The sequence below is a fragment of the Triturus cristatus genome, chromosome 1_1 (assembly GCF_964204655.1).
Source record: "Triturus cristatus chromosome 1_1, aTriCri1.1, whole genome shotgun sequence".
In the NCBI taxonomy this organism is placed as follows: Eukaryota; Metazoa; Chordata; class Amphibia; order Caudata; family Salamandridae; genus Triturus; species Triturus cristatus.
Window position 1 is genome coordinate 757128361 of NC_140579.1, and position 10785 is coordinate 757139145.

At 45.5% G+C, this 10785-nt stretch overlaps 1 protein-coding gene across 1 annotated transcript; it reads left to right on the forward strand.

Annotated features, from left to right (window-relative positions):
- The first annotated feature begins 2646 nt into the window (after positions 1 to 2646).
- LOC146871034 (uncharacterized) lies at positions 2647 to 5621 on the forward strand. Its single transcript, XM_085649628.1, has one exon. The coding sequence runs from the start codon at positions 2957 to 2959 to the stop codon at positions 4313 to 4315; it is 1359 nt and encodes a 452-aa protein (XP_085505754.1). The 5' UTR covers positions 2647 to 2956; the 3' UTR covers positions 4316 to 5621.
- The last annotated feature ends 5164 nt before the right edge of the window (positions 5622 to 10785 follow it).

Below are 10785 nucleotides of genomic sequence, written 5' to 3' on the forward strand. Positions count from 1 at the left end.
CAAAGCAGTGTATTTGGGGTTATTTGATCTTGTATGGATTCTATGATGGTAAGAAAATCAGTGGTGTCCTTAATATATGTAGTCATGGATTGCACTAGTGGCTGTAAATGCTTGTCCAGGTATCTTCCAACAGGTTCATGTAGTGAGTTGATGGTAGAAACAATAGTTTTCGCATTTTCAACAGTTGAAAACGGAACTATCAATGAGGAGGATAAAAAATACCTTACCAAAGACAATCTGTCAATACCTTATATCTACATGTTACCGAAAATTCATAAACATGCCACCAAACCACCATTCAGATCTATTGTTCTTCGCATTTATGTAATCATGACATGAAATGGCCCTGAACTATTTTTTGCTTTCTGTATAAATGGACCATTTCATTATATATGTGTATATTTCTGTGCATTCATTTAGCATCCATTGTACACATATGCTTCGGATGAAACATTACTTTAAATATATACAGCACCTTTGCATTCCATGTTTAGCTGACAGTTTTTAACATGAACGTATTTTTAAATATGCTTTTAGGAAAGTTTTTAGCGAACATGTGATACTCAATTTTGTGTGTTTAGCATTTAGTAATATCGATTATGCGTCAATGGAGTGGGTGTTGTGTTTCGATTTAGATGCCCGTACATAGGCTTCCCTGAATCATGACCTTATATAGGCACAATTCGCATTGTCCTTATTTAGGCATAGAATCTACAAGCTCTACCTCAAGTTCAGTGGTCTGGGCCCCAATATTTATATCCCAAGATCCTTTGATCTCTTAGGCAGAGTGTGTCTGGGCCCAGCCAGAACCAGTTCTGCCTTTTCTGGTGTGATTTCCTGGCAGGAGGTGGAGACGGTATTGTCAGAGGCAGACCAGGCCCTTTGAGGTGCAAGGAAATCTCCTCCCCTTTCCTGACCCACCTAGACTATCTAGAGCCACTCCTGCTCCCCCAGCCTTCTGTCATCCAAAACCCAGACAGGCAATCCTTTCTGTTCTCGGATTTTTATGGGGCAGCTGATGACCCCAAGGGGGTCTCTAGGCGCTTATCCTAGGCACGGGGTGATTACGTGATTTGCCTAGAATCACAGGATGTTGAGCCGACGCCGAGACTCAAGCCTGGATCGCCAACTTAGGCTCTGGCCGTTATGCCACACGTTAAATTCTCAGCCCTTGCCCCATCCCGAGTTCTCAATCTGCTTTTCTGAGCACAATATGTGGGTGGCTAATATTATGATACCACCAAGTTGCCTACATTGAGGCACTCCCCCCAACCCCACCATATCAAAGTAGAAGTCTCACATGCAGGTTGGATGTATTATTTGTGTACAGAAGAGTTAATTACTATTTTACATGCATCTCGCTATTAGATTACGTTTTTATTTTTAATCGCATAATAACTTTTGCAATATCATTTGTGAATTCAGTTGCAATGCTTTGTGGGAGATGTTATGTTGTTGCCTCGGCCCCAATGATCAAAATCAGTAAAAAAGAGCCTAGTCAAAACTGGAATCGAGCAACGTAATATTTAGAATAGTTCACATATGCGATACAGTTTTAACCTAAATCCAACGAGTAGGGGTGTTTATAAAGAACATTTGATGGTAGAAAGAGCTTCTCGGACATTAGTTGGTGTGTATGAACAATATGGTGTATGTACAGCCCGATTGTGACCGGATTATAGAAACCAGGGTGAATTAAAGGGGACCATAGCTGAAATAGTATTAGGCCACAATAAATACTATTTCCCTTCACATTTACAGATTACGTAAGTACAATTTAAAAAGGCGAAGGAGCATACAGTTGACCCCCAAAATGGGGATTAGTATCCTGGTTCCTTTATTAAAAATTCAGCCACATCCCCACCCTTCAGTTAAGACTCGTACAGCTCCGAACACATACAATTGCATTTACAAAATTTCCAAATTTCTGAGCAACTATTTCTTTAAGACTGCACTCGTTTTGTTTTGCTTCAGTATCCGCCATGTTCCCCATACGAGGGGATGTTGTATGAGAAGATTAATCGTATGCTTTGGCCTAGCATTTCAATTTGTTTACACTCAACCCCATCGCCGATTTCGGCTTTTTTCGCGTAACGCTTTTTCGTTCAAATTAAAAAGTAGCTGGAGATAATCGTGCCTCCCCTTTACTAGCGCCGAGTCAATTGGTTTGGATTATTTTCCTAATTACGAATTTTCCATCAGAAGACGACGACAGAAAGCAATGAGCGCTAACTTAAATACAATTAGTTTATTTTGAAAAGAAATCCACAAAATGCATCTTAAATCTCCCGTTTCTGATGCTCCTTCCACGCATTCGACGCGTACTCATCATCGATCCTCTCAAAAACAGATAAAATGGAGTACTCTCCTTGAAACGCATCAAGCGTTGCTATGATTGGCCATCAGCACTTGATTGACTTGCCCCCTCACATGCGGGCCTTCACGTTCTACCCATTGATTGGTTGACTAACAGACCGCGGGGTATCTCTATCGGGATTTGTAGTGCGTCAGGTTTGCCATAGTGCGACGAACCGGGAGAAATGGGACTACAACTCCCAGAAAGTCATACGTAGACGCCTGCGCAGGGTGAACACGGATTCCGCTATATAATGAGCCACCAAGCGCTGTAACCGACAGCAGTTACGATTCAGCAAGCGAAGAACTAGGGTAGTGGGAGCAGCAAGAAGGGTGAGACGTGGGCGGGGATAAGTTTGACAGCTGTACTAGGAGCACTGAAGGAGAAGCAAACTTCAACGAAAGGGGAAGATTGTGTATATAGCTCACCTGACGGAACAGTACTAGGAGTGGTCCCCAAGGATACTGAGAATGCCCTGGGAGCCACTACAGCAGGCGTGGCAAACTGAAGGAGGGACCTGAAGAGTTACCAGCTCAAGACCCTGCTGAATCAACAGACGCCGGGATTTGTCGCTGCAGAACATCTTCCGTTAAGCAAGAGATGGAAGAACACGAGCTGTCAGACCACTGCCAAACTTCCCCTTTGAGTGTAGGTGGGGGGGACAATGCGCATGCGTCTGAAATAGAGGTGGACAGGTGGCGCTGCAGCGATGAGCAAGTGCAGGACTGCTATAGAGAAGAGTGTCTTGATGCAAACTGCCATAGAGAAGAAATGGCACAGGAAAAGAACTGCCATAGAGAAGAGCCGAAGGAACAGCTGCAAGTATGCCATAGAGCGCAGCAGCTAGACGAGAACTGCCATAGAGTTCAGAGTGCAAGGCAAGAGCGAGACTGCAATAGAGGGGTTGGTGTACAGGCAGAGCCTTTTCAGCCAATCTCAACATGGCGGGGTGTGGGCATGCTTGAGGTGGCCCGGGGACTGGAGAAGCAATCAAAGCCGCCTAATGGCGACGAGAGGCATAGTGGTCTCGCAGCGCTGTCTACTAGCGGGGCATGCGAGGGTAAGGGTGCGAACCCTTTCAGCGGCGTTTGCGATGTCAGCGTGCCTGCTGCACTTCGTGGCGGCGAAGAGTGGCGGAAAAAAAAGCATCGGCGCCGGCCTTCGAAGAAGAAGCGCCGCTGGAAGCCCTATTTCAAGCTCTCATGGGAGGAGAAGCAACAGCTGGAGGAACGTGAGAGCCAGCGGGCTGCTCGCCTCCGTGCGGAGATGTTCGCCAAGGGCCAGCCACTGGCTCCTTACAATACCACCCAATTTCTTATGGACGACCATGCCCAAGCCGAGCCCGATCTGCGGAGCGGAGGCGGCACGGAGAGTAGCGATGAGGAGCCACCCGAGGAGGAGGTCGAGGGCCCGGGCAGCGATGGCCCCGGGGGCTTTCTCCTCAAAGATTTCTCTGAAACGTACGAGCGCTATCACAGCGAGAGCCTGCAGAACATGAGCAAACAGCAGCTGGTGCGCGAGTACCTGGAGCTAGAGAAGTGTCTATCTCGTATGGAGGACGAGAACAATCGGCTGCGGAAGCAGGGTTCCCGGCGATCTCACCTACACCCTTATAAGGACTCTCTTAACCATGGCACTGCTCACTGGCATGCAGGGGCTGGGCACCAGTATCATCCACCAGAGAAAGAAGACACCCTACTGGACCCCTACCCAGATAGAGAACCTTGTTCTGAAGAAGATCCACAGCAGCTCTTAAAGGAAGACCCCAACACTCATGCCTTACCCAGCGGGCCCCCTATTCCGCTTCACAAGGAGGATCCTCACCCAGAGATTAAGTCCCCTGAGCGTCCCTATACCCGTATCCGAGAGCTGGAGAAAGAGTTGGACAGACTGAGAGCTCAAAACACTCAGTTACTGCAGGAGAAGGAGAGCAGCCTCCTTAATATCTGTGGTGACTGATAATGCCAGAAGGCATAGGAAGGACTTTGAACAAGAAGTATAAACGTTATATAGATATGTATATATTTCACGAAACCAACATTTTCATTATGCTTTTCTGGTTTTCCAATTGCACTTACTTAAAAGAAAATGAAGTTACAGTGTTTGTTCCCTTTACGTCCGATGCCTGTACTTAAGTCTCATTTTTATTTTAAAATGTCTGTACCCATTAGAACTTCTCCAGTCCTTACCAAAGTTAGATGTCTCTCTCCCAGTAATAAGAACTTTCTCCCTTGGTGTACCTATTGTGGATTGTGTTGTATTTCCAGCACCCACACAATCTGCACTCCTTGGGGTTCTTACGCCCTAGCCAGCATTGATTATCCCACTTGGAAGATGGATCAACCTTGATTGGCTTGGCACTTACAGTGACAAGCCTGGCTCAAATTTTAATAAAGTTCTGCTTACTTCAGCCATATTTGTGTTGTCCTGAGCCCACCTGGATTATCACCGTGGTAAAAATTGTTAGAAACATTGTCCTTGTATGGACAATTGTTCAGTGTATTGCGTTGATATGAAAGACTGTTTTTTTAGTCTCTTATGAAATAATTGACTTTCTTGTATGAAAGCTGGCCCTGAAGGGTTGGTTGAATTGTCTTTGTGCACCGGTCTTGTGAAATCGAATTCTCACGGTACTTGCAAAGATTAAACTGGGGGAAAATTATAAAGAATTAACTAAAATTAATTGGGCTGATTTTACTCCAGAAAATGAGCATGTTTCCTATCTTCATCATTTAGTATGCTGTTGCATCATGCAAGTACCAGGGTATGCCATACATGATCATTGTAAAAAGATACGACGATCCCCCTTCCAAACCAACTTTATTTTTTGTTTATTTTTTTCACTTTGTGTCTACCCTTGTGGGTATTTTAATTATGTTCAACCAACTTTTGTGCCTCAAAATAAAAGGGGGGCTTCACTTGTTTTGTACAAGTGTGTATGTATGTGTGTATTTATAGCTCTATATATATATATATATATATATATATATATATCTCATTTTGAAATTGATTTGAAATACCAACCACTCAAGGGAAAACAAAATATATGATTTTGCGGCGTGGTAAAAATAAATGGCCAAATTGTTATCTTAATTTGTTGGATTTGCAATAAATCTTATAAATAATTCTATCTGTAATATAATTTGTTTCCCGGAGATATAAAAATGGCTTAGTTTTGTGTGGGAGTATTTTCAAGTGCGTATTCAAGCCCAATGCGTTTTTTCATATTTTTAAGTTTATGGATAATAAAATAAAAAATAAATCTCGTGATGTTTTTTTTTCTGAATTTAAAATTGCATTTGTGATATAAAACAGCAGTATGTATGGTGCACACAAAATGGAGGTTCTCGTTTGATATGTCCAGAACACCCGTGCTATCTTTAACAGTAGTTTATGCTCAAAGTAACAATCTCAAATGTCTGGAATAAATATGGAGGAACCAGATATGAAAATCCTTAAATATTACCTTTAAAAAAGGCAAAGAAAGTGACACTGGATGTGTGAGTTCCATAGAATTCTTCCTGTGGGCCAATTCAAGTGATGTGACAGTTTGATACGTTTGTATTAATCCGCTGTTTTAGAAAGTAGCAGTGTGACGTGCAGTCGTACGCCTTTCTGAAACAAAGAAATAGAACTCATTTGACTAGAAAGCATACATATCATAGTGTGACATCATACTACTTTCCTTAAAGGAGCGTTTTAACCAAAATCTCGAAATGTCGCATCATTAGAATTTGACCCAAGGATGCAGAATTATCTGCGACATACATGGCTGCTATTTTCTCTTAATTTCTTGAAGATAATACATTTGGGCATTTGTAATTGGTGGCCTCTGCTTTTAGGGCAGTAAGTAGTATAGGTGGTACGTTTGCATCCTAGATCAAGATCCTGGCCAAGATATGGCCAGGTACTACCTACACCCCCTCCTCCCTTAACCAGACCCAGATAATAACATGAGAGGAATTTTGGATGTGGGGGGCGTAAAACCCCCCGGCTGTATTTATTAAACAAAATGAATCAACATTATTAATATATACAATATTTACAAAATTACGCAGAAATTGTGCATTACATTGATGACAATTGATAAGTACAGATGGCTAACCTTAACATAAATCTTATACAAAGGTTGCCTATCCAAATCTAACATATCTTTAATAATCATCACAGCATTTACTTTTCTGCGTATCCTATTGGGCCTACGGCAAGGTCACTAACTGGTGTCAGATCCTTATCAATTTTACCACGCCCTCCTGCCGGAGGGCGCATGCGCAGAGGGCCCGTTTACCGCGAGGGTACACCCCCCCCCCCGGTGACCCCTGTACGCTCTATATTATCTCCATAAGAGGGGCCCTTGCAGTTCTGCGCCGTTTACTGGCACCATTGTGCACGTGCGGGGTGGTCAACCAGCCTAGAGAAAGCGCGACTCCCCCCTACCCCGCACCCAACTGCCCCTGGAGTTCTAGGAGAGACCACTTGTCCCTTCCACTTGGGCAACCCAATTCAAGAATGGCGCCGCCCTCTAAGGACCTTAAATTTACTGCTCACCAATCAAGACCTTACTGCCACAGGCCAGCATAGTTAACCGACTATCTGGCCCCCCCTGCGCTCACTAGGAGGTCATGCCCTACTTCTGAAGCCACCAAACCAAGCTAGCAGATTCTCTAGGAACACTTCATTGCCTACCCTTGACAAGTGGACACCGTCTTTTAAGAAGCACGGCTCTCCCCTGATGCACCCGTGAGCAATGGTCTGCAGATGAGGACCCGCCTCTCTAATTTATTATTCTCCTCACAGAGTGATTCAGTGCTCTTACAGATTCCCCTCTCCTCCATTGGAATCATGGTATCATCTGAGACCACACAATAGTACACCCCTGGCGTGTCTTGGCTAACCAACCTACTTCTGAGATTATGGTTTCCACTAACCCCCGTCTACCCAGACTTGCCAGATCGTTCCCTCCCAGGTGCGGAATAATAATACTGGGAAGGGCCCCACCCCTATTCAATAGGTCTAGTATGAAACCCCTAAACTGACTAAAACGGAGGCCCCTCTTCCCATAAAATAATACCTTAAAACCTGCTTGCCGTGCCCTAGATTTATAATTTCCTGTAAGAAACAAGTTAGACAAACATCTTTACATACGAATGGCCAATAATCCATACGACATGTGATTCTTTATTTGGCGATGACAGTCCTTGAGTTGCCTGATGTCGTCGTGGCGTTTCCAGTTTCCCCCTTGCGTGACAGGTTTGAGAAACTAAATGAAAGCAGAGAAGGACACATGCATCAGCATCTGGCAAATATCCCACTCACAACATATGTAGCGGCACATAGCGCTTATAACAATTGGAGGACCACCTCCCAATCCTTTAGACGTTGTTGCTAGGTAAACCCCTAGCCATTGCTTCAGTGGCAGCCCCTATCCTAAAAGAGTGAGTACCAAAACAGCTTGGGTTCAAACCTGCCCTCTGAATTGCCATGCCCAGGACCCTCTTTCCATGCTTTCTTGGGTGCTAGGCTAGCTGCCACGAGGTCCGGTAGTTGGGGGCACCAATCTGCCAAAGTCGTTCTGGGAAAGGGGTGGCATATGCTGCCGCAGCCGGGAGGTGTGCCCTGAAAACCTGCATCTTAAAGCGAGACAGTGCATCAGCAGCATGATTTAAAACACCTGGCACATGTTTAGCTCTAAATTACATATTTAGCTTCATGCATAAAATGACAATTTCTTTCAATAGACGGAGAATCATTTTACACTGTGCAGCTTGTTGATTGATGCATTCAACCCCAGTCATGGTGTCTGACCAGAACACCACTGATTGATTTCGCAGTTGTTCTGGCCAAACCGTCAATGCTACCCAGATGGGGAACAGTTTGAGGAAACCGATGTTACCCGTCAAGCCAGTCTCCACCCACCATGCTGGCCACCGCTGTGCCACCCACTCGGTACCGAGTATGGCACCAAATCCCTCACTACCCGCAGCGTCCGTCATTAAGCCTAACTCCGCGGAAGTAGTGGGCGGACCAGGCCACACTACCTTGCTATTGAAGTCCTGCAGGAATGCCATCCAGATCCACATGTCCTGCCTAACCTCAGCTGACAGCCTGGTGTGGTGGTGTTTCTCCCTGAGACCAGCCATGGCCTATGAGATGGATCGGGAAAATGGCCTTGCCATAGGTATGACCCTCAGAGCAAAATTCAACTCTCCCACTGTCTGTTGCAACTGGTGCAATGTGACCTTCTCCCTACCCAAGCATTGCTGCAATGCCGCCCTAAACTTGGTGATCTTGTCCGCAGGCAAACTGAAACACCCCTGAATGGAATCTAACTCAATCCCTAAGAACTCCATCATTGTTGTTGGTCCAACTGTCTTTCCCGGGGCCAAGGGTACCCCAAAAGCCCGCATGAGCGTGCAAAATTCCTACAGCACCCACACACACTCCCGGCAGCCCGGTGATCCCAAGATAAGAAAGTCATCAAGGAAGTGCATGACAAATTGATGCCCTGTCACCTGTCTAAAAACCCATTCCAAAAATGAACTGAATTTTTCAAAATATGCGCAGGACACCGAGCAACCCATTGGCATGCACATGTCCATATAGAATTTCCCTTGAAACTGAAAGCCAAGTAGATAAAAATCAGATGGGTGGACTGGCAATAAACGAAAAGCGGATTTTATGTCTGATTTATCCAGCAGGGCTCCTGGGCCCAAACCCCTGAGCATCTCTACTGCTTGATCAAAGGAAGCATATTTCACACTGCAAATCTCATCATTAATTGCGTCATTTAATGAACTTCCTTTGGGCGCTGAGAGGTTATGCATGAGTCTGAATTCACCATCTTCTTTCTTGGGGACCACCCCCAAAGGGGAGCAGACAAAATTCTTCACAGGGATGGAGTCAAATGGGCCAGCTACTCTGCCTAGGCACAATTCTTTGTCAATTTTTGTTGCTGCTACTGTGGGGTTGGTCTGCACCGAGAGTTGATTCTTGCACTCCGGTGTTCCTACATAATCAGGTGCTGGTATCCTAAAACCATACCTGAAACATCTATTAGGGTTTTAGCGGTGGAATGGCAAGGATATTTCTTGAGCCAGGGTGTCAGAGCTGTTACATCAATGGGTGACCGTGCCCTGAGAGGTGCATTCGCCTCACTCCTACTTCTTACCCTTATCCCTTGATCTCTTCAGACATTTTGACTCGGGGTGAGACGGGTTGGCAGATGGAACACGCATGTTTGAACCTGCACATTCCTTGGGGTCTAGTGCATGTACGTCTATTGAAATCCCAACATGTCCCCTTCCTTCCTCCACCGCCATTTGTGTTATTGGCGGAACCTGTGTTTGTCTGTGACTGAAAGGACTGAGGGGACTGATTCTTGACACTGTTTTGGGCTCCCCCGCCAAATTGATCTAACCATGCAACCGTGTCAATACGTCCCCAAGATAGGGATCGGTCAGATGCCTTAGTTCTCCTGAAACTTTTGTCATACTCCACCTAACCACCACCCCCAAATTTATCATGTGCCCGAACAATCCTGTTCTGGTAACACGCCATCTCTGTCTGAGCATTTCCCTAATATACAGCCATGACTAGGGAAAAACCTCTGATCCAATTAGTCAAGTTTTCTTCCACCCTGTACTTCAAAACTTCATTTGCCCATTCCCTAGGGAGCATCCAGTCTTTGTTCTTCCTGGCATCCTCCCTTTCCTTTTCACAAATAAACAAGGAGAACATGTTAACGCACTCCCCAGACCAAATCCTGCCCTTTAACTCTTGTGTGACATGCCTCGCCAAATGCTCCTGCTCTGTGCGGGACTCCCCTACATCCAACATTGGCAATGTTTGCTGCTTACCTACTGGAGCGGCCTCAGCTGACTCCGTCGGCTTCTCTTTTATCAGCCTGCTCCCCGGTAATCCCTTGCTGGTTTCAATTGTGTTGACACCACCCGCTGGAATGACAGAGAAAGGTGCACCTGTGCCCGCAACCGTTTTTAGGTCTCGCCTGAGACAGCGCTTTAGCGCTGCCCTGGCGAGACTTATAGTAAGGGACTTTTGGAAGTGGAAACAAATGCATTTCAGGCCGCCAACTACAGTGCATGTGCTCCGGGCGCGCGCACCATTTGGCAGCCTGAAAGCATTTGTTTACTTTCACTTTCGCGGCCGCACGGCCGCTTTGATGTTTGATCGCGATTGCGATCACTTTCACTTTCGCAGCCGCTTGTTATTTACTGTCAGTGTAGTTTTGTGACTTAATGTGTTAGGCCGGTCACACGTCCATACATTCTCCCTTATAGTGGCTGTTGTCATTTCACTATTCGCGTCATTACTTTTTATGACCTGTGGACAGAAACGGGATCTCGGTGTGCTGCTTAAACACCGCCAGAAGTAGATCATTCGGGGTACTTGTGGAAATTCATATGCTTCCG

Bases quoted from the DNA above. Each gene is read 5' to 3' on its own strand.
- LOC146871034 (XM_085649628.1), top strand. From the start codon at position 2,957: ATGGAAGAACACGAGCTGTCAGACCACTGCCAAACTTCCCCTTTGAGT.